We start from the raw sequence: 24,074 nt of genomic DNA, 5'->3' as shown, positions 1-24,074 counted from the left end.
GCTGAAATTGTAAGTAGCAGAGTAGTTTGATAGTAAGATAATTTGCAACGAGCAAGTAACGGTAGTAGTAACAAAAGTGCAGCAAGGTAGCCCAATCCTTTTGAGGCAAAGGACAGGCCAAAACAGTCTCTTATGATAAGCAAAACGTTCTTGAGGGTACACGAGAATTTCATCTAGTCACTTTCATCATTTTGGTTTAATTTGTGTTCGCTACTTTGATAATTTGATATGTGGGTGGACCGGTGCTTAGGTGATGTTCTTACTTGAACAAACCTCCTACTTATGATTAACCCTCCCCCAAGCATCCGCAACTATGAGAAAAGTATTAAGAATGAATTCTAACCATAACATTAAACTTTTGGATTCAATCGGTCCCTTACGGAATAGCGCATAAACTGGGGTTTAAGCTTCTGTCATTCTCGCAACCCATCATCTAATTGCTACTCCACAATGTATTCCCTTAGGCCCAAATATGGTGAAGTGTCATGTAGTCGACGTTCACATGACACCACTAAGGAAATCACAACATACATACTATCAAAATATCGAACACATAAAGTTCACATGATTACTTGCAACATGATTTCTCCCGTGACCTCAAGAACAAAAGTAACTACTCACAAATGATAAACATGCTCATGATCAGAGGAGTATTAAATAGCATAATGGATCTGAACATATAATCTTCCACCAAATAAACCATATAGTAATCAACTATAAGATGTAATCAACACTACTAGTCACCCACAAGCACCAATATCTAGTACCGGTACAAAGATTGAACACAAGAGATGAACTAGGGTTTGAGAGGAGATGGTGCTGTTGAAGATGTTGATGGAGATTGCCCTCCCCAAGATGGGATAGTTTTTGGTGATGATGATGACGATGATTTCCCCCTCCGGGAGGGAAGTCCCCCCGGCGAAATCGCTCCGCCGGAGGGCAAAAGTGCTCCTGCCCAAGTTCCGCCTCGAGATGGCGACGCTCCGTCCCCCGAAAGTCCTCCCCTTATTTTTTTAGGTCAAAATGATCTATATACCAGAAGATGGCCACCGGAGGTAGGCCTGGGTGAGCACAACCCACCAGGGCGCACCTGGGCTTCCTGGCGCGCCCAAGTGGGTTGTGCCCACCTGGTGGGCCCCCTCTGGTACTTATTGGCTCCAATAATTCTTAAATATTCCATAAAGAATCTTCGTGAAGTTTCAGCTTGTATGGAGTTGTGCAGAATAGGTAGCCTGACGTAGCTTTTCCAGGTCCAGATTTCCAGCTACCGGAATTCTCCCTCTTGGTGTGTACCTTGCAAATTATGAGAGAAAAGACATTAGAATTACTCCAAAAAGCATTATTATGGATAAAAACATCATAAATAACAGTAAGAATACATGATGCAAAATGGACGTATCACAACGCTATTGAGCTTGTCCAACAATTCCTCGATGATTGGCAACATGCACTTGGCAATATCAGTCATTGCATTAAGATGGCGATAGTCGACACACAATCACGAAGTGTCATCCTTCTTCACTAGAATAATAGGGTAAGTGAAAGGACTCGAGCTACGTTTGATGATACCCGAACACAGCAACTCGGCAACTAGCCGACCTAACCCTGCTTTGTGCTTCGTGCTTTGTCTTATGTCGATATGGTTGGATATTAACAGGTTGCGCCCCTGGCACCATAGGTTTTCTATGATAAAAGTTGCACCGAGGAGGGAGCCCTGCTAGTTCACCAAACACTTCAGATAAGTTGTCGATGACAAATTGAATGGATGGTGGAATGGAAGCTCATTCCACACCAACAAGCTCAACTTGATACAATTGCACCATATGCAGACAACTTGATACAGTTGCATCATATAACTTTCAAGCAACAAAATCACCACAACATCTTCACCCTTAAGCGAATCATTGACGACCTCACGCTTTGGACGCACCGGATGAAGAAACCAGAGCACAAACATGCCTCCTCCTCATGGTGTTCCTATCTCTTATCACGATTACACGTGCTTATGTAATTCACCTTTGTAATCAAGCAAACGTTGGGTTACAAATTTGAGAAATATATTCAGGTGGGGAGCTCCCCCCCCCCCCCCGTTGTTTTTCAAAAAAAAAATGCAGACAACTCCCCAACGGCATATGCTCTCCGGCTAGAGGCTGTTAATGACACCGCGGGTTCTCGTGGATAGATGCACAACGCCTTCATCAGTTTGGATCTCATTGTGCTTGGATATCCGGTCCAAGGCCATGAGGTTGTTCTCTTCTAATCAATACATATCAAGGATCACGCCGTAGGTGCCCAGAGGTAGCACCTTCGTGTAACTTGTGAACTCGTGACCCTAGAAAACCAATTGCACCGGTAAATCACTGAATAACAACGCAACTCGCCTCCGCCTGCAACTTTGACACACCAGGGTGATTGTGAGCGATGACGTGTACGATCCTGGTAGCCAACTAATCATCCACAAAGGATGTGGAGCTTCCAAAGTCCACCAACATGCATGAAGATCTCCTGGCTATGGAGCCATGCGTGCAGTTGAAATGATTTTGGAGAGACGCCACCGGTAAGAGTTTCATGGAGATAGCCATGTTCGTGTCGTAGCTTGGTTCCATGGGCGGCTGTTCTTGGTCGTCGAATACCGCATCGATCCCAAACAATTCCAGGAGTACTTCGACAACATGGAGTAGAACTGTGGTGGGGAAGGTGTGATCACGCCCCCCATCATTCGCCGCACTTGAAGCACATGTCATGTGCACGACGGTACTCCCGAAGTGCCTTGACCTTAGAGTTGTCATTGTGAGCGCCCTCGACATCATGTAGATCCACCGCGGCAGCCAAAGCTAGAATCATGAAGGGGCGCATTGATGGTGGCATCAAAGGTAGATGTACCACCCGCAGTCTCGCATCCGCTACACCCGGAGTAGGTGATGGCGGGCGCGTCTGATAGGCATAGTTTGCAACCTCCTCCCAGGGCAATGCGAACAAGCACGTTGTGTCAAGGCCATGTGGCCGTTGAATGAGCACCACTTCCCTAGAGGTCGGCTTGGAGTCCCTCAACAAAATTAGTAAGGTAATAGGGTTGCCTCCGAATACAAAGTACGATGATTGATAATGAGCTCAAAATGTCAACGTAATCAGCAACTGAAGAAGTGTGATAAATTGCATAGAACTGTTAGATCAATAGTTGATGTCGATCGCGACCCAAACGAGTGCAAAGCAAGGTGGGAAACGATTCCCGACCAAACCTTGTCAGTTTTTTTTAATTGATTGCAACCAAATTGAGCCAAATCCAAACGCTTAAAAGAGACCATCGACAGCCAAAACGAAAATGGACGTTGAACATTTGAAAGTATTGTTCATAGAGAGTTTTCCACGACCGTGGGTTTTCGCCAGTGGACTGCGGGGAACAAATAGAAGGATGAGCTTGCCATAGCCCCGCGAGGAGCTGGCTATCATGATCGAATGGAGAAGGAAAAGATAGTGTGGACTACAGAGGAAACTAACTAGTGACAAGGAGGGGCATCAATGTGGTCACTTGCACCTACTCCGGTGAAGAAACACATCGTCGTGGTCATCTGACTCACGAGGAGTCCCGACCGCGTCGTGCCCGAGGCCGATGGGGCCGCCGGTTGTTGCGGGTAGGGGGAATAGCCGCGAGATCGTTGAACCCTTCCTTACCAAGCGACTCTGATGAAGAGGCACTCTCCTACTGCTAAGCAGCGACGACCATGCCAATCTTGGTGACCCTCTTCTTCAGATCCGGGTACCAAGTGACTAGGTCGTCAAGATTAGCGGTATGGGACTTGACGGCGGCCGTGTTCGTGCGGAGGTCGGCACAGAAGTCCTTGAGCATGGCGTTGAACCACTAGAAGTACTCCTCTTTCGACGGATCAATGGCTTCTAGATGAAGACAAACTTGCTGAAGGCTCCTGGTCTCCATGAATTGTGATAGCGCAAGAGGAAGGAGTGGTGATTGGTCTCTGATACCAAATTTTATGATCCCAGTGGCCTTTGTGTGTATGTGTTCCACATTCTGATGAGTTTGAGTAGTTGGTAGCGAAAACAAAATGAACACGAAGAATAACAAGTTGTGCCATAACCAATTTATCCTAGTCCACTGGATTTTTTTTGAGCGAATCCTGGTCCAGTGGATGACATCTTCCTTCGTGTGGAAGGGAATACGTAGCGAAGAGACTGGGCTGGGTCTCAACCACACCTAGTCCGGCCCAACCACACGGGGGTTGGCCTTGCGACCCTGGTCGACGAGTTGGCAAGGTCGCTGCCAGCTGGGCCGCCATGTCAGGGATGGTGACAACATTTCAGTTACCAAGTTTTTTTTTTGAAATGAAACACAACGATTCCATACCTCACACACACACACAGGTCCAGCCATAGTGCTGGGCAAGCGGCAGTTACCAAGTTGGCAACAAAAATTTAGATGGAAGTTTGGCAAGACAATAAAAACAGAGAGGAGGGGAAGGAACCTCGCCAGAATTTTATGGTGAAACAAATACTTGCCCAAAGCTAAACCATTTAATCGTTCCTCCCCCAAAAAATAAGCTAGGCCATTTAATCAGCACAGCCAAGTTTTGGAACACTACAATTAGCGTGATAACAGCATGCCCAGGAAGCCAAAGCCAACGTCAGCGAGGAGCAAGATCTCTGTCGTCTCGGATTCCACCCCGTAATTTCCTCACCTACCCGCACGTACCCCCATACCCGTTTTAGCCTCTCCTTCGGCGTTTCCAGGTCTAGGGTTCTTCTCTCAACAGCACGCCGCCTTTCGCCTGACAAAGAACAAAGTTCCATCGGAGAGATGTCGAGACAGGTCCCGAGGAACGACGTGGAGATCGAAGGGAGATTCGTGCTGCTGGAGCTCGGACCCCATGAGCAAACCAAGAGATCCAAGAAAGAGTTCTCCGTCGGGAAACGGAGATGGTATTGCCGCTGCTCCTATTTGCCTTTATTCTTCGTTCTTCAACAAAATCCTTGTAGCGGACGGGTTTTCGGTTAGTGTTGTTTCTTCCTGAACGTTCCCAATTGTTCATTTGAATTGTGTAGGCAACTGTCTGCCGTCCGAGTGGACGAGCATACCTCGGTGACTCTTTCGGCATCTTCACTGTTTTGGAACAAATGTTTGGCTTCCGTTACCCTAAAACTTGTGCTCTTTCCTGAAAATCAACCGGTGGTAGTTCATAATCGTCAAGGTAAAATTTTCTTTTGTGAACTATGGTTAGCGCCGGTCAATGTGTAGTTTGCAAAATATTGTAGGGTAGCCTATTTCCCCTATCTTGCTATGAAATGTTCTCCTTAGACGACTGATAAATAACTAGAAGAGATCTCTAACTAGAACTGTCCGATCTAGAACCAAGATTCGTTCAAGTATACAAAAATGACAGGACCTTTATCAGGCCGTCATTTACACTCGAGACTAAACACTCAACTAAATGTTTTGTACTACTTCGTAAAACTAGATATATTGTAAACTACTCTTCTCGGGTCTATTTATTGGCGGAACAAATCACCCTAATCATGTTGACTCTTTCATTACAAACAATGTTTATGACATGATATTTATCCGTGGCTTACCTGTTTGCAATGTTTACTCCATATCGTGGGTTCTAAATCTCGAACTACTGTTATTTTTTCTTTTCTCTTTTTAGACTTTGTATTTTCCACATACATGCATTTGCATTTTGTAATTTCGAACGGCTTTGTATCACTTATTTTACGTCTTTAACATGGGCAAAAAAATTCTAACAGTACTAACAAGTAGTACACACATGCAGAAGTTGACCTACCTCTCAATGGTCCTCATACATGGACAGTGACGGATGGATGTAAATCTTCAAGATGCTTGGTTGAGATCGAGTTTCGCAACATTACTGAGGTAAATCGCATATATTTTTTCTTTTCTTTTTCTTCCTTAAAGTACAGATGGTTATTTGTCAACTTCTAATATTAGAAGATTCTAAGTCAGCCCCTTAAATTTCTTGTTCCGGATACTCTTGAGCTCTACGGATATTGTCAGAGTATAAGTTAGGGACTAAGACTATTCGACATCATAGTTGAAGGACTTTTGTGATGGTCTAGAGATAAGAATTGTACCTGACACAAAATGAAGAGATTCGAAGATAACTTCCTCATTCCTCTGACTGTGCAAAGAGATGGAAATCACGAGATTAGCTCTGGCAATAGAGAGAAAAAAGTCACAATAGAGAAATGAGGAAGACACAAAGTAACTTCACCACCGTCTATGAGTAGTCTTTAGCATAAATTTGGCAATTTTGAGATTGAATAAAATACAAAATAACATAGAAAAACAGAACACCGACAAATTCTACTATATAGCACCTGAGTCTGTCAGTGTGACTGAATTTGGATTTCAAATTTTGTGCTTTATTAGATTTTAGGATAATTATAATGCTGTCAAATTATTTAAAATAAGGTCCCTTTACCAATTTAATTTACATCACATGGATGATTGTACTTAAAGGCTAGATTGCATTGAGTTTAGAGAGAATATCCCTCATATATGAATCGGACCGAATGTATGTCATCGCCCGCATTTGCACATCCTCACGGACATCACCGTCAACGCGGCCGGCGGCAGCATTGAACAATGGAGCAGGAGGATATATTACTGCTAGTGTGACGATGCAGTTTTTCTTTCTGTATTACAGTATGGCAAAACAGAATCATTTTTGCGCTCTACACAAATGAGGACGGCGTCAGTGGAGCAAGCCCAGTCTGGCGTCGCGCGCATGCTACGGGAAGGCATCCTCACGGACATCACCGTCAACGCGGCCGGCGGCAGCATGAGGGCCCACCGCGCCGTCCTGGCCGCGCGGTCGCCGGTGTTCCTGAGCATGTTCTCGCACAACCTCAGGGAGAAGGAGCTCTCCACGGTGGACATCTCCGACATGTCCATCGGCGCGTGCAAGGCCTTGGTCCGCTACCTCTACGGCGACGCCAGGTCCGAGTGGGAGCTGCTGGAGCACCGGAGCGAGCTCGTCGCCGCCGGCGACAAGTACGGCATCGCCAACCTGAAGAAGGCCTGCGAGGAGAGCCTGCGGGAGGACGTGGGCGTGGAGAACATGCTGGACAGGCTGCAGATGGCGCACACCTACAGCCTGCCGGCGCTCAAGCGGACGTGCGTCAGGCTGCTCGTGGACTTCGGGAAGATGTACGAGATCCCCGAGGACTTCGAGGCGTTCATGGCGGCTGCGGACCAGGATCTTGCTGACGAGATCCGCTCGACTGCGATTCTCAGAGGGAGAAAGCTCGCGGCCAAGGAGAAGAAGCCTGCAGCTAAAAAGACTCGGCGCCCAAAGTCTACGCCTGGCAAGGCTTCAGGCAGCAGCATTCCGGCTCGGAGGTCCAAAGTCCCGACGTCCACGCCTAAGCTGGATGCAAGCAACACTGCGGCGGGTAAACGGGGCCGCCGGCGGAAGTCCACGTCAAGCCAGGATCCCGATGGCGGCGCTCCGGATAAACGGGCCCGGCGGCTCAATGTTCGCCTTGCAGGCGACGAGTGGGCCAAGTGAATTGTGCCCGCTTCGTCAGTTACAAGATTTCCATTCTAGGTCTCGCACGTGTTTGCTCAAACGTGTGTGGAAGCGCTACAATGTCGGGGCTTTGTAGGCGATGAGTGGGCTAAATGAGTACTGCATTCCCGGTTCATGAATTGCATAAGTATAATTTGTGTTGCCCAAGCTTTGTGCACCAGGGAGTGATGAATTACATGTTTCCAATTTTTGTTGGACAAAGGATTGCTAAGTCGTGGATAGGCCCAAAAGGAACAGAATTTGTTTCTGAACATAACGTATGTTGTAGCTGTATGATTCTAACGGCAATTAAGCCGTGACGATGAAACATGCTCTATGTACCAATATGTGATGAAACAAATAAGCTAGAAAGTATAAAGTTAAAAGTAAAGTTGAGATCAAGGGGGAGAATGTTAGGTTGATCTCTCTCCCGTTCGAACCCAACGGGTCGAACGGGCCCCTGACTCGCGCCCTGATCGGGGGCGCCCAACCAAACCATGGTTGGTGGGCCTCTGTGACCCGCGCTATATAAACAGAGGTGGGGGCCGGGGCACGACGAACGAGGTTAATCGCTGCCACAATCCCCACCTACAATCCCTACCGATCTAGGGTTAGCGCGGTGCTCACGGGCCCACTCTCCGCCATCGCCGTGCGCCCCAGCACCACGATGGCCTCCGGCTCGAGTTCATCCACTGCTGGACAAGGTAGATTCACCGGATCTACTAGCCTACTCCGATTCAAGGTCTATCACTGCGATCTTATACACCGTAGTGCATTAGTCATGGTTTTAATGTTCAGAATCCACCCCTGTTTACAAATTTCCAGGAGCGCTGGAGGAGGGCAAGCTGAGCAGCACAAATGGCAACAGCTCCGGACCACATACAGCTGTAAGTACATCCTCCGAGTCCGGTGTTGATTTGACAGTCATTCAGACTACCACACAGCTCCGTGTACTCGCGCGTGCAGTATGTAATAACTTGGCGGTGTCGCACGTGCAGGACGCGCACGGACCGTCGACTGCATCCATGCTGCGCAACGCGAGCACCATCGGCGACGGCGTACTCCTCATCGCCGCGCTCTGCTTCCACTCCGTCTTCGAAGGCATCGCCATTGGAGTCGCCGGTAAGACAGAGACAGAGATCAATATTTCCTGAATTTTGACCGCCACGAGAGGGTCTCTGCATCTTATATATGTGTGCACCTCTCGACCCTACTCCAGCCATTGATTTTCATGCCTACTTTTACTTGATCCGGTCTTTGAATCGACGATTACTCGCAAGCAGAGACGGAAGCCGACGCGTGGAAGGCGCTGTGGACCATCAGCCTGCACAAGATCTTCGCCGCGATCGCCATGGGCATCGCGCTGCTCCGGATGCTCCCCGATCGCCCCCTCCTCTCCTGCTTCGGCTACGCCTTCGCCTTCGCCGTCTCCAGCCCCATCGGCGTCGGCGTCGGCATACTCGTCGACGCCACCACGGAGGGCCGGGTGGCCGACTGGATCTATGCCATCTCCATGGGCCTCGCCACGGGCATCTTTGTCTACGTCTCCATCAACCACCTCCTCGCCAAGGGGTACATGCTACAGAGGCCCGTCGCCGCCGACACGCCCGTCGGCCGGTGGCTCTCCGTCGTGCTTGGCGTCGGTGTCATCGCAGTCGTCATGATATGGAACGCCTGATCCTGAATTCGTGATTCATGAGAACTAGAAGCATTTAGCTATGGATGTAAGCCTATTGTGCTGCTATAAGTTTCTGCTAGTTGGACACCAGATTTGCAGTACCAGCTGATCAAATGAAGCAGCTAATGACAGATAAACATAAGCACTAAATCCCTGGTTGTTTCAATACGCATTTAGTGTGTGTGTATATATATATATCAACCTGTATTCTTTCCTTAATCCCCTGGATAATACTGTATTTTGCTGTGTTTCGTTAATACTCCACCATCAACCAAGCATGTTAAACATCCACAATGCCACACACGACCTACATGCTTCATTGGCTTCCTGTGCACAAATTATCTGTACAATGTTGCTTACGTCACTTATCACTAACATAGAAATATTTTGCTCTCCAGATTGATGTGCATGATGTAATAATTCGAAATTCGAGAATACCGTACGTCGTAGTATCATTTATTTGATCAAATCCTCATTTATGCTTAAAAGTCCTCACAGCAACGCGTGCGATGTCGTCTAGTTTTTACAAAAGGCCTGAATTTGTTTTTTTTACCTCACACCAAAATGTATTTCATCATGAAACTTTACAAAAAGTAGTATACATCAATATGTATGTGTGGGACTCCTAATGTATTTCATCATGGAACTTTACAAACAAGTAGTATACATTAATACTCCCTCTGTCCGGAATTACTTGTCCACAAATGGATAAAAGTGGATGTATTTAAAACTAAAATATGTGTAGATACATCCATTTCTATGATAGGTATTTCCGGACGGAGGGAATATGTCTGTGTGGGCGTGTTCTCTAGAAATTTTAAAACTAAAAAAAAAATCTTAGTTTGGATTTTTTCAATATCCGAGCTCCATGGAGCCTGGGGTCAAAAGAAATTTCTGATTTTCGTTCTTTTTTTAATACTTACAAGACAAAAATAGTAAACTAAAAATAAGACATTAGTAAAAAAATATAACTTCGGGAGAACAAGACAAGTGAGAGACTATGAAACGATGTACATCATTTTAACTGCCAAGTGATCTATATATATATATATATATATATATATATATATATATATATATATATATATATATATATATATATATATGCTCGAGGTTGAAAGCATGGAGTTACTACTGATTTGCACTAGTATTAAACAAGATCCGAGAGACGGAACTGAGTCGTCCAAGCTATGCTCAGCTGCTGCAGCAGACGGAGGCTCGAGACGGAGGCAGAGGCTCGAGACGACTGAAATCATCACCTCCGGGCGTGACACCACTACTCTGCAAGAGAAACAACAATGGTCAAATGAACCCCATAAGCACCTGCTAGCAAAAAATACAAGACAACATAATGCAGTACGGCACTCACCTTGGACAGATCGATGGCACCTTCCTGGATCTTCTGGCACACCATGGACGAGCTTTGAGGGAATGCCTGCGTGCATATATAGGTCATGTGAGGAAAAGGCCATGGCGAATGAATTGTGCGCCGCTGCGACACGATGCGGTGCTTCGAGTTACCTCCTCCACGTTGTGCCGGGTCCTGGCCGAGGTCTCCATGAAGGCGAGGCCGTTCTCCTTGGCGAACTGCTCGCCCTCTTCCGTGCTGACGGCTCGCCTCTGAGCTAAATCTGATTTGTTTCCGACCAGCATGATGGTGATGTTGTTGTTGCCGTCCGCCTGCTCCCTCATTTCTTCCAGCCAGCTCGCGACGTGGTTGAAGGTCTCCCTCCTGTTCTCCATCAGAGGAAAAATCGACATTCATATCTGACTACGAGTAGTAAATCCTCCTAAAACAAGGGTAACTTAAAATGCTTAAGCTGTTGAATGTACCTGGTGATGTCATAAACGAGAAGAGCAGCGGCCGCACTTCTGTAGTAGGATTTAGTGATTGACCTGAAAGCCTCCTGGCCTGCCTGCATCATCAGGATGCAGTTCACTTCAGTAGAGATTTATAATAAAGATATGATGTTGAAAGCAGTAGAGAATGCATTTAACTAGTTTCGTCTGAAGGTTTATACATATAGCGGAACAATTAAGTTAACAGACCGTGTCCCAGATCTGAAGCTTTATTTTCTTCTTGCCGATGGTGACCATGCGCTGTCCAAATTCGACGCCGATGGTCAGGTCGTGCACGGGCTGGAACCGCTTGTCGGTGAACTGCAGCAGGAGGCATGACTTCCCAACCCCTGGGACAGCAAATTCGTAACATGGTCATATATAGGGTCATGGTTTCAAAGAGATTTATGCTAGCTAAGATTGATCGTCCAAACCATCGAAGAAAAACGAACAAGGTCTCGGCCTTCTACACACGAGGCATCGCATCACAGGATCACCCTCGCCGGCCGGCCGATTTCGAGTGACGAAGGCGGAGCTTTCTATACTTATAACCGGCATGGATTCTCGAGATCACGCAACGAACCGATGATAGAATCAGGGGACGATGGACTAGAGGCGCAAGAGAACAGATGGGACAGCGGGAGAGCGCGCGAGGCGGCGCGGCGTCGAGAAGAAGGCACGCACCTGTGTCGCCGACGACGATGTACCTGAACTTGTAAGCGAACGACATGGGTCCCAAATCCCCGAGTCCACGCACCTTCCCGCTTTAGATTTGACGGCGAACCAGAGACTCGACAAGTTCGCGTGAGAGGCGAGGTCGCGGGATTATATTTAGATGAGCGGTGGATCGACGTGGGCTGCCGAGGGTTTGCGTTGCACGTACGGCGGGATATGAGGCGACCAGGCCCGTGGCCGTGTTGTTTCCTAGTCGGTAACCAACAGTGTAGATGCGTTAGGGACGGATTCAGGTACGGGATTTCTTTTTTTTTAGGGGTAAGACACACTTTATTGATTATAAGCCACAGTTTGTGGGATACAATTTGCATGGGGGTGGACAAGCCAAAGATGGCGCCCCCATGAACAGAAAGCGAAGATCTAGCTATGATATGAGCATCACCATTCAACGCGCGACCCTAAAAAACAAAGGTACAATTAAAAGCAGCGGCTCGCAAGCGAATCTCCGAGATGATAGCCCCGTGCTTCCCTCCATAGCCTCTATTGATGTCGTTGATCATCAGCTTGGAGTCCGAAGCAATGACCAGCTCATGAATGTGCAAATCTTCTGCCAGCGAAAGTGCTTCACGGCAAGCGATTGCTTCTAGCGTCGCCACATCAACCACCCCCGGAATCACCAATGCCGAGCTGCCCAGGTAGTTTCCATGATCATCCCCGCATATGGCCGCAGCCGAGCCACCTCTGTTGAAGCGGCCAACCCCGGCGTCCACATGAATTTTCGCAAAACCTGTTGGCTGAGCCTTGCGCCGAGTCGAGGGTACAATCCTTGTCCCACCCGATGCAGCCGTTGGCCTGCTTGCTGTCTCCCAGACTTTGTAGTTCGCCAAAGAATCTCTCCACAAAATTGTGTGTAGTGTGTGGACTCTGGAAGATTCCTTCGTGGATTGCCTGACGACGAGCCCACCAAACTGCCCAAAGTGTCACCGAGAGTTTGACAAAAGATGCATGCGATAACGCTTCTAGCATAGAGAAGAGCCAGAGCTTAGCATTCGGCTCTGTTGAGACACTCATCTGTTCTGTTAAACTCGCATCAGCCAGGGCCCAAACACATCTGGACGAGGTGCACTCCAGTAGGGAATGACGCCATGAATCCGGTGCGCCGCACAGCCCACACGAGCTAGTTTTCGACATGTTTCTGTGAGCTCTCACATCCTCCGTGGGTAGAGATTGCCTTGCCAATCTCCATAGAAACATCCAAACCTTGCCAGGCACTTTTGTCTTCCACAACGATTCCCATGCACTTCCCTCGGAGCCTAGACACGAAGCGCCGGGGATGTCCTCGAGCCATGCTTCCCTCCTCTGTCTGGTAGAAACCAGCATCGCATACGCTGACCGGACTGTGAACAGACCAGATGATTCATAATGCCAGGACCAGAAATCTTGAATGTTCCGTGTACAGAGGGGTATACTCATAATAACCGACACGTCCATTGGCAGAAAAACTTGTGCTACCTTCTCATTATTCCATGCGGCAGATGTGACATCTATAAGTTCTGAGGCTTGTGAAGGAGGGTTCAGAACCTTGCTACCATAGGGCCGCATCATTTCAGTGCGGGGCAGCCAATTGTCATTCCAAATGTCGGTTGACTCTCCATTGCCAATCCGTTTAATCAGCCCTTGTTTCATCACATCTTTCCCTTCTATTACCGCTCGCCAGATTTGGCTTGGATGACTTCCCAGAGAAGCTTCCAAAAACAAGGAAGTTGTGAAGTAAATACTTCTCAATATGCAGGCACTTAGGGACTCAGGGTTTTGCAAAATCCTCCAAGCCTGCTTAGCTAACATGGCCAAGTTAAAAAGCTCAAAATCTTTGAAGCCCAAACCCCCATGTTCTTTGGTTGTGTCATAGCCTTCCATGATACCCAGTTAGGCTTGCGTTGTCCATTCTTACTCCCCCACCAGAATTTTCGAATCAACATGTTCAGGTGTTCGCACAGGCCTCTTGGCAGCTTAAAACATGACATGGAATAGACCGGGACTGCTTGTGCTACCGCTTTGACCAATACCTCCTTGCCTGCCATGGACAAGTTTTTCTCTATCCATCCTTGGACCTTGTTCCACAGCCTATCTTTCAAGTATTTAAACGCTCCATTCTTAGAGGTACCAATATCACTTGGCATCCCCAGATACTTTTCATTTAGAGTTTCATTGGGTACATGCAATGTATCTTTGATTTGTTGGCACACACTATCAGGAACTCCTTTGCTCAAAAAGATTGACGATTTGTCATAATTTATACGCTAACCCGAAGCTTGGCAGTACACATCCAAGGTTCTGTGGACCTCCGTAGCTTCCATACTGTTGGCCTTAAAAAACAGCAGGTTGTCATCTGCGAAAAGTAAATGGTTTACCGGCGGCGCCGTAGGTGCCACAGTTATACCATGAAGGTTTGATGACTCACTTTTTGATCTCAATAGGCATGAAAGGCCCTCTGCTGCAATCAAGAACAAGTATGGGGATATAGGGTCCCCTTGCCTTATCAGGATTTCCTAGTCGGTAAGCAATTGTAGTTCAAAGGCCCAAATCCTAGAAAGAGAAAAGGGAAACATAGCCCACCATGGAAGCAAAGGGGCCAGGCTAAGATCAGTACGCACAGTTTAGGTCTTCGTTTCCAACCTACTAAAAAGAGTAAAATGCATTGGAAGTCACTAATTGTGCGGCATGTGCTCACTTTGGTCACCGTACTTAGGAATACATGCAATACGCTCACTATATACGACAAGATGTGATTATACGGTCACAATAGCGCGTATTGAGCTCGTATGCCGCCCCGCTTGACCAGTCCTCAGGTTCCCTCCCCTTCTCCACCTGCCACCGCCACTGCCATGTCCGTGAGCTCGGCGAGGTCATCTCTCAGCAAGCGGGCTGTGGTGCTCCCTCTCATCTGATGCCCTCACTACCGCACGCAGGTGCAGTTCTACTTGTCGAACACAGAGAAGCATGAGGGTTGGGTGTTCTACAAGTGTGCAATGTAAGTTGCCCACCACCCTTCTTCTTTCTGTTCTGCAAGGGATGAATATTTTTTGTTGGATTTGAGCACATGGTGTGCTTAAATTTTTCCTCTTTTCTGGTCTATTTGGCTCATAGAATGCGTGTGGGTTCTGGCATTGGGAGCTGGAGTACGTGGTGTATCTTGTTGACAATCATTTCCTCAATGGGAATGAAGCAGTGGATGCAATTGGCGATGCAGGGGATAGCAGGGGATAGGAGGGAAGAGCTGATTCGAGAAAGGGAACAAAGGGCTAGGCTTGCAGGCATTGTGAGTGGCATTGGAGCAGGAATGGATGAAAGGAGGCCTTCAACAAATCCCTTGACCAAGCAGCAGGCAGATGCACTTTTGAAATAGTTGGTATTGTTGCCTGGAATATCTCGAAGGAACGCAACAATTTTATCTTCGGGCACATTACTCCATCTCTCTGAGCTTTTTTTTAAGTGCCAGCCTTGGCTGGTGTTTCATTCATTTAAGCATGGAGCAATGGTAAAAGTGACAAATGCGGTGATCCTGGGATCAAGGAGATAAGAAAAGAAAGAAGAAAAAGGGTGCCGACTGCACCGTAGCGGAGGCTACAATCTCACGGCGGATCCCCGAAGGGGCTCTGAAGAAATTTAACTCCACTTTGTTGCCACAGGCTAAGATCTCTTCTGATTTCGTCGAGCACGTCCCGCACCCTTGCCTCCTTCCTCCTGAAAACGCAGTGGTTGCATTACTGCCAGATTTTCCACATTGCAAGCATCACCAAGGATTTTATTCCTTTCGTGAACGCTGGCTATGTCGCGGAGACCAAGGTTGCCACCTTCTCCAGAGAGCTGTTGTCGTTGATTTCGCAAGCATGATTCAAACCCTGACAGTGCTGCCATGAAGACAGCTCAGCCCAGATCGTCTTCGTAAAAGTGCATTCGCAGAATAAGTGCGCAGAGCTCTCAAGGTTTCTGAGGCAGAGCTGACAAAAGTAGTCGTTGGTCCAGCCCCTACGCTGGAGACGGTCGTTGCACCACAATCTGTTCTGGTGGAGGAGCCATGCAAACAGCTTGAGCTTCGCCGGAGCCCAAGTACCCCAGATCAGGTCCTGATACATGCCGGTCGTCGATCCCAGGGACTGCAGGGTGTAAGCAGAGTGGGAGTTGCATCTCTCTGAGCTTGGAAAGAGAGAACCACAACTGATCTTTTGTGGCGGAAATACAGTGAAAGTCTTGATCCTCTTTGGTCTTGTTGTCATTTTTTGTATTTCCATCCCTTCTTATCTGGATTAACTTCTTTTAGGATTCTACTTGAGCCTCTCCTACTGTTTAAAACTAAAAAAACGCATGCAAGAAGCCGCCGCTATCAAATGTGCTAGGCTGCCAAACCCCATCAACCATCATACATGCCACTAAACTACATGCGCACACGATTTTTTGCACCTATTTTCTCAACCAGGTCCTGGGCTGCCTTGCTCGTACTCCGGAGGTCACTTTGTTTGTCCTGTGTTTCGCAGTCAAATTTTAGTCAGTGACTTGTTAGCAAAGTTTGCTAGAGTTGAGGGTAAAACAATAGTCGGGCTGGGTTCTAGCCTCTGAAGTAGTTGATTTATATAACTAGAGAATACCGCGCGCGTTGCTGCAGGAATCGATTGCAATATATTTCAGTGATTTGATTTTATGAAGCTTTATCGTTAAATTAATAATATATGAATTAAAGCTAAAAATAAATATTGTATATTTTATTTGATTATTGTGTAGTAAAAAAATATTTTGAATATAAGTGGTACTCCCTCCGTCTCATAATATAAGAGCATTTTTGACACTAATGTAGTGTAAAAAACGCTCTTATATTATGGGACAGAGGGAGTATAATGTAATGAAAAACTTTTTTTCATGCATTTTGAGTGGGACTTTTGATGAGGTGGCATGTGTGGTGAGGTGAAAGGTGTGCATGAGACCAAAATAATGAAAAACTTTTTCTCATGCATTAGTGCTAGGCCTGTGATAATGTGGCATGTGTGCATGTTGAGATAAATAGAATAGCGGGGATCAACTCGTTATGTATATAGGATTTGGACTGTAATCTGGACGTTCCTTGATTAATAGTAGAAGCTTTACTACCCGCAAAAAAGAAGAAAAAAGAGAGTAGAGACAGTAGAGATGACGCCCAATCTTAATTTTGTTTGAGTAGAGAAAAGTACGTTGAACTTCTTTTTTATCAAGAAGTATATCCAAGTCCAACTTCATTAACCGCTCAAAGAACAGTTTGTACTGGCACATATGGACACTTGTTGTCGACGGACCGAACTTTTTTGTTCAGCGCATCGTTTGCTGATAACGAAACAGCGAAGCTCGTCAGGCGACGGGGACACTGGTTTTGCTCGTCCTATGGGCGCCGACCCTGACGACGACGGGGCTCCTGACGCGGTGGCGGCGCCGCCCGGCGCCGTCCGACCACACCATCTGCCCGAACACGTACTCGCCGGGCAAGAAACGCCCCGCCCTGGCCCTGAACGTCACGGCGAACTCCTTCTCCTCCCCCGCCGCGGCGAACTCCAGCCGGCTGGGCCGCACGGACACGGACACGCCGCGCGGCTCGCGGACCCTCACGTCGTACGCCGCCGGCTCCGCGCCCACGTTCCGCACCCTCCTCGTGACGGTGCGCGGCTCGCCGGACGCGGACAGGTGGGGCACCGTGACCGACGGGTAGTTGAGGTCCTCCGGCTTCCGCGGCCTCGCCGGGCAGGCGTTCGGGCCGTCCATGAACGTGCCGATCACGGTGGAGTTGTAGCCCAGCGCGCAGAGGAAGTGGAGGTAGTCCGTGGCGTTCGTGTCGTAGACGAGGCCCGGGTCGGCGGCGCGGTTGGGCTGCACGTGGCCGGCGCCGTAGGCGAAGGGCGTGGCGCGCAGGAACGACGAGTTGCTCATCGGCCTCCGCGTGTTGTCCTGCACCCTGGCTGCAAGAGACGAAACGACGAGTCTTCTCGTCAGCGGCAGCACGGGGGAGATTGGTCTGAAGTGTTTTTGTTGTTCAACTAATTCATTTACTGGTGGTCATGATGGCGGACTTGATGGCGGCGGGGCTCCAGTCGGGGTGGAGGGCCTTGAGGAGGCCGGCGATGCCGGCGACGTGCGGGCAGGACATGGAGGTGCCGGACTCGGAGTTGAAGAGGACGCGGCGGCTGTCGAAGGTGAGGCCGGTCGGGCCGGCCAGGCCGGTGAAGGCCGCCAGGATGCTCACCCCCGGCGCGGTGATGTCAGGCTGCGACACACGCAACATACGCTAAGATGCTTAGCATGGTGGTAGAGATGTTACTGTGATTAAGGGCGGCATGGCCAATCTTGTGAGAGAAAAGCCGGCCGGACCTTGAGGATCTGAGGAGTGACCGTGTTTGGGCCCTGAGAGGAGAAGGCGGCCATGAACGGCGCCGGCTTCGTCTCCAGCGCGGTGTTTGGCAGGGTGATGTAGCCCGACGCCAACCTGCACAACATTTTGATGTTCAGGATCAAAAAAAGGTCGACAAAAATAATAATGGCCCATACAGGTCTCGAACCTGTGACCTTCGCGTTATTAGCACGACGCTCTAACCAGCTGAGCTAATAGGCCCTGTTCATGGCATTCCTGAAATATGTGTATATATGCAGCACCTACCTGGTTGAATTCATGTAGGCGAGCAGCGCGACTCCATCGGAATAGGTGATGTGGGTGGCCGGGAGCACGTGCGCGTCGGCGATCATCTCGTTCCCGGTGGCCTCGTCATTCGCCAGCACCAGCCCAACCCCGCCGGCTCGATGAACCGCCTCGCCTTTCTCCACTCGCGCGTTCTTCCCGCGCATGCACACCACGATCTTCCCCCTCGCTTTCTTCTTGTCCAGCGACCCCTCCATGCACAGTTGCCTGCAATCATAATAAGATGGTTACAGTTTCATGTCTGTCAAACAATTGAAAGTAAATTTCAGCAGCACGATCGAGTTATCTTACGCTTGGGCCACTGTTGCATCTTCTGCCTTGGCCTCTACAGAGCTGATCAGCCGGTAATGCTTGTTGGCAGGCAGGGGCACCGGCGACAGGCTTTGTCCCTGTGCAAAAGATAAAAGTGTTACCTTACCACGGGAGAGATGGTCACATAAGCAGAATCGACTGAAGATAATTCGGGCAGAAGCAACATACTTTGATCCGCTTCTTGTTGCCGAGGACCAGGTAGGCCGGGAACTCGCGGTCCATGGTGCTGGCCCCCACGGTGACGAGCCACGGCGCGGTGTTGGACACCGTGCCGGCCCCGGGCCCGGAGTTGCCAGCGGAGGTGACCACGGTGACGCCGTTCCTGACGGCGTGGAACGACCCGATGGCGACGCCGTCCCTGAAGTAGTCGGTGGGCGCGCCGCCGAGGGAGACGGAGAGGACGTCGACCCCGTCGTGGATGGCCGCGTCGAAGGCCGCGATGATGTCGGCGTCGAAGCACTCGCTGCCGTTGACGGGGCGCCAGCACACCTTGTACGCCGCGACGCGCGCGCCGGGGGCGCCGCCCTTGGCCGTGCCGTTGCCGTAGCCGAACAGGTTGGCGCCCGGCACGAAGCGGCCCGCGGCGGTGGACAGCGTGTGCGTGCCGTGCCCGTCGCTGTCCCGCGTGCTGGCCGGGCTCGCGCCTGCGCCCGCCCGCCCCACCGTGGCCGCGTACCCCTTGTTGAAGTACTGCGCGCCGATCAGCTTCCTGCATGCGGCGCGCGCTCATCACAATCACAATCAGAACCACAGTTCACATCAACGTCGTGCATGGAACGCCATGATGAGCCGCTTGCAAAGTTAAGCTAGTAATAATTGTCTAACTATCAACAACACCATGATGTTTCCAGGAGAATCTTGCTTGGAGGAGCAGCAGCCAACACTGTTGATTTGAAGGAGGAATTTTCTTAGTGTGATGAGGATGGTCCTAGCGTGCATGCAGACAAGATGCACTCTTGGCATGTTTCCACCCAGGACTGCGTTTCATCTGGCACGCTGCATTATAGGTTGTCGCGCGAGCGGGCTGGCCCTAGCCGCGGCAGATGATCGCACAGCACATGCTAAGCTCGCGCAGGAGCCATGGACCCCGACGCAGAAAGGGTCGAGAGCGAAGCCAAGCTTGTGCCGTGCATGGACCAGGGCGCCACTTTGGAGCTTTTCTGAGATGTGAGCGAACTGCGTGGTGCCTAGCGGCTGCTCGTGGATCGATACGGTACCTGAAGCAGGCCGATCGATGGAGCTGGATGCAAAGAGGGGAGGGATACGTAGGGACAAGCACGATGCCCGGGGCGACTGGGGGCAACATGTAATCATGGGAAAGCGCACGACAAAGAGACGGAAATCTTTCTGGGGTGATACTTAGAGGGGAATCATGGCTGCAATCTGTGGCGCCACCACACTCACACTGGCAGCCAACAGCGGAAAGGTGCCATCGATCTGTTGACGATGACTGAGGATGCGAGCTCTGCCTGCCTGCCTACGCTCTCGCTCGCTGGCTCGCTCACATGATTCGCGGCGTGGACTGCAGCGTGGACTATTGGTAGGGGCAGATGCTCAGCGGAAAGGAGGGCAGGAGAGGCACGGTTGTGCAGAGGCAAGCATGCTAGTGCGCTACAGGCCTACAGTGCTAGAGGTTTTCTGGTTTGGTTTATTTTCCATTTCGCACCTTGTTAGCATGGTGGCACACTGGCAGTAGTGCAATGCCATTACCATGTGTCTGAAACTGTGGACATTGTTGCACTTGCATTTGCATGGGCATGGCTGACTTTTTTCTTGTGGTTATGTTGCACAGTTCCAACTGTTCAAGGCATTGTTAGCATGAGCATTTACCACTTATGCACTGCCCGTCTGTAGTCAGATTAGGCGAGCACAAGCCCTACAGTTTAAGCCCATTATTCACAAACTCAGTGTCCAAGGGCATGTCGAGATCGTTGGTTAAAATAACCACCAGCACTTGCCTGAACTTATGGGACAAATCTTAGTTAGGTCAAGGCATGTCTCTCTCGAACCGCAGTCGGCCTCTTGCCACTAAAGAAGACAGCCAGTAGGTGGGGCAATAGTTAGTTTACGCCCTACAAAGCGCTGTACATTGCACAACGACAGCGGTCAAGTCAAGCCACGTTGGCGAAACACTAAACAACACGAACCAACCAACGGCGGACAAAAACCAAACCACGTCGGGATAACGCGCGCAGTACAGAGCTTGAACCGCACGTCGGCATGCGCGGCGCCCCAGGCGACGCATGGAGCCACGGAGGGCCGTGAGCCCGTGCGTACGAGTATACAGTACAAGAGGTGGAGGAGGAGGATGGGCACGCACGGACGGACCTGTTGCAGCGGACCTGGGCGTCGTCGGAGGAGGACTGGTCGTGGCAGACGCCCCGCCACCGCGCCGGCACCGGGCCCATGCCGTCGTCGCTGAAGCTGCCGGCCTCCGGCCACACCCCTGCATGAACGAACCGGCCACCGGTGTAAACATAAGTTAAAATAATTTCAGTCACATGCATGCTTGCGTGCATGCCGGGCGGTGGCCCCGCGCTGCGTGGTATAGTAGCAGGAGTAGCGTAGTCGCCGGAGCCGGGGGCCGGGGATGAGGAGGGATTTGACTCGGCGTCCCGGATTCCCTGTCGACGACGCCGGGCCTGTGCTGTCGCCCCACGGACGTCTACGTGCGTGCTACAAGCCAGGCCAAGCAGCAGCTGGCGTGGAGGAGTGGACTTGTGATGCACGCTTTGAACGCTGCCGTGTCCCTCGCAGTCACAGTTACAATGTCACAGGCTAGCTACTTCATCGGTCAGTTGCGGCCGTGGTAGCACCATTTTCATCACTTGAAAAACGAGAATACATTTTTCTCGAGAAAACATTTGTTTCCAAGGAAATAAACATGCTAAGTTTTAGTCTACTAAGGCTAAGGCTTAACGAAGTCTCAGTCGATGCTATATCCGTGAGATGTTATATTAAGATCCGTGTAAAATTTTATTTTCAGTTTTGCATGTTACCATAGTTATGTTACTATCCACCATGAAGGTAGTAACATAGTCTAGGGATATGTCTTACTCCCTCTGTCCTTTAAAGAGTGTACTTCCAACATTATTGGAAGGTCAAACTATCTCAAAGTTTGACCGAGTTTGTGCAAAAAGATATCAATGTTTATGAAACCAAACAAGTATATGATAAAAATATATTTTATCATGAATCTAATGCTACTAGTTTGATGGTATAAATGTTGATCTATTATTATATAAATACGGTCAAACATAAAAAAATTTGGCTTTCCAACAAAGTTGAAAGTACATTCTTTAAAGGACGGAGGGAGTATGTTATCTGACTGAGACATTGTTAAATCTTAGTCGACTGAGACATTGTTAAATCTTAGTCGACTGAGACCTAGCCACACCTATCAAAATACTACTAGTGGCACCAATAAGATTTTCGGCCACCATTTCTGACACCTGCACTGCCAGGACCAAAGCGGCCGTTGAACTACGGCCGTGGTAGTTCCAAGTCCCAACTCCCAACGGCTCATGAAAACCGACGGCTCCGGGACGCTCGACTCAAGGCAAGCGCGCGCACCGCACAGGGCCGTGATAAAATCCTCAGCGGCGAGCCTGCCATCCACCAGGGAAACGGGAGGTGCGTCTGGGCCAGATTCCGATTGCAATGCAGGCGCAGCCGGGCAGCGGCTGCGCCTGCGCGCTCTGCGTGCACCGCATCGCACCGCACACGCCCACTGCACAGCGCAGGCACCGGCTGCCTGCCTAGTGCCTCCGCTACACCTACACGGGTCGGCCCGTGCCAGAAAACTGGACCGCTGTTTTGGTCTGACCCACGCACAGTGTCTACTCTACTCTATACTGCTCAAAGGGATGGCCATTTACTACAGTACTAACGTGAATAAATGGAGTGGACCTAGTAGACTCTAGACTGAACCGGTGACATTTTTGAAATGATCAGCACTGCCGTACTCGTGAGTAATGGCCTGATGAGATCATGTATGTATACGTACAAGGAGTAATAAGCACGTACCGGTGTCTAGGTTGCCGATGATGACGCCCTCGCCGTACCTTGCCTTGGCCCAGATGGAGTTGGGCCTCACCCGCCCGTCCTTCTCCATCCCGAGGAACTCCCATGACCGGGTGGTGTGCAGCTTATGCCCTCTGTTGGGGAAAACAGAGATCACGCTCGGGTGCTCTGCATCCACGTAATCACAGCTTAATAAGAACCCATCAAAACAGAATCCCACACCCAGCAAAAAGCACATGCAAGTGCCGTGTAGAGGAAAACATAAATTATCCAGTGCAAGAAGAAGACAAACGATGAAGATGATGATGAAGAGTTGAAGGCATTACTTGAGATCTGCATTGCGTCTTCTTCCTCCAGCGTGGCGGCGAAGCCATTGATGTACCTGGTGTAGGAGTAGAAGATGGCGTCCTGCGCCTTCTCCTCGCTGCATGCAGATACAGGCATTCGATTCGCACACACAAATCAAATTCAGAAATCGGAAGTATGTTCATCTACTTTGGACTGATCGGCAGGAGGGACGTTTGGATTCGACCTACCTTCCCAGGACGGAGCCCAAGAACTGGTAGTGGGAGTTCTTGGCGCGTTCCTGGTTGGAGGCCAGCGCGGCGCCCTCCCTGCCATGCGAGTGGAATCCGAGGTACACAACATACGACTGCAGCCAATCAGCAAACCTTTATCATCACCAGCAAAAACAAACAAAAGGAGAAGCGAACCAAGAAGAAGAGGGCGCGCCAAGGGCCAGCAGCCAGCAACCCGCCCGCTCCACTCGCCTTTATCTCGGCGGAGGCCGGGCGCTGCAGCAGCGAGAGGCCGCAGATCAGCAGGAGCACCGGAGCAAGAGGAGGAGCACGGGGGCTACTCTTCTTCACAGATGAATGCATGCCTCTACGCATCTCGTGAGTACTGGATGATTGTTGTCGAGAGGGGATTGGGGTGGATTCGGGGTCGGGGTCGGTCCTTGGGGCGTTGCGAGGCAATGGGTACTTGGGAAGGAATGTGCTTGGGCACTGTTGGTTTTTTATAGCGGCATGGGGCGAGTTTTGTCCTCTCTCTCTGTAACTGAAAGTATGGGAGCTTTTGTGTGCGCCAAAAGGGCCTTTTGGCGAGGAGCAGCGGCGTGCCTTTCGGTTCAGTTATTATTTCCGCAGCCCCCTCCCTCGGCTGTGGCATACGGAAGCCTTTTTGGGAAAAAAAATCCTATACGACCGGGTCGTCCGAATCTCAACGCAACAACCGTCTCCTTCCCCACTTTATTTCTAAATTACTATTCTAATCTCTCCAGCGCCCCGAAAAT

At 49.7% G+C, this 24,074-nt stretch overlaps 4 protein-coding genes and 1 non-coding gene across 5 annotated transcripts; 2 read left to right on the top strand and 3 right to left on the bottom strand.

The window, feature by feature from the left end:
• The first annotated feature begins 6,713 nt into the window (after positions 1-6,713).
• On the top strand, positions 6,714-7,943 carry LOC109757574 (BTB/POZ domain-containing protein At1g55760-like). Its single transcript, XM_020316397.4, has one exon. It carries the CDS (start codon positions 6,714-6,716, stop codon positions 7,539-7,541), a length of 828 nt encoding a protein of 275 aa, XP_020171986.1. The 3' UTR covers positions 7,542-7,943.
• Positions 7,944-8,208: 265 nt separating this feature from the next.
• On the top strand, positions 8,209-10,215 carry LOC109757573 (zinc transporter 2-like). The gene is made up of 4 exons (XM_073498640.1): positions 8,209-8,245; positions 8,340-8,428; positions 8,540-8,663; positions 8,825-10,215. Exons 1-4 carry the CDS (start codon positions 8,209-8,211, stop codon positions 9,217-9,219), a joined length of 645 nt encoding a protein of 214 aa, XP_073354741.1. The 3' UTR covers positions 9,220-10,215.
• Positions 10,216-10,521: 306 nt separating this feature from the next.
• LOC109757580 (ras-related protein RABB1c-like) lies at positions 10,522-11,788 on the bottom strand. Its single transcript, XM_073498639.1, has 6 exons — positions 11,743-11,788; positions 11,269-11,408; positions 11,053-11,135; positions 10,741-10,951; positions 10,589-10,654; positions 10,522-10,542 (listed from the first exon to the last, which is right to left on the bottom strand). The coding sequence occupies exons 1-6, from the start codon at positions 11,786-11,788 to the stop codon at positions 10,522-10,524; spliced, it is 567 nt and encodes a 188-aa protein (XP_073354740.1).
• Positions 11,789-16,915: 5,127 nt separating this feature from the next.
• On the bottom strand, positions 16,916-23,832 carry LOC109757587 (subtilisin-like protease SBT5.3). Its single transcript, XM_020316414.4, has 11 exons — positions 23,551-23,832; positions 23,317-23,432; positions 23,107-23,204; positions 22,784-22,948; positions 21,086-21,203; positions 18,926-19,466; positions 18,737-18,834; positions 18,407-18,652; positions 18,121-18,235; positions 17,803-18,016; positions 16,916-17,711 (listed from the first exon to the last, which is right to left on the bottom strand). Exons 1-11 carry the CDS (start codon positions 23,671-23,673, stop codon positions 17,110-17,112), a joined length of 2,436 nt encoding a protein of 811 aa, XP_020172003.1. The 5' UTR covers positions 23,674-23,832; the 3' UTR covers positions 16,916-17,109.
• TRNAI-AAU (transfer RNA isoleucine (anticodon AAU)) lies at positions 18,288-18,361 on the bottom strand. The gene has a single exon. It is a non-coding gene; the product is annotated as a tRNA-Ile (tRNA).
• Positions 23,833-24,074: the final 242 nt, after the last annotated feature.

This window comes from Aegilops tauschii, chromosome 5 (assembly GCF_002575655.3).
Source record: "Aegilops tauschii subsp. strangulata cultivar AL8/78 chromosome 5, Aet v6.0, whole genome shotgun sequence".
Lineage (NCBI taxonomy): Eukaryota > Viridiplantae > Streptophyta > Magnoliopsida > Poales > Poaceae > Aegilops > Aegilops tauschii.
This window is presented reverse-complemented; position numbering and strand designations above follow the sequence as displayed.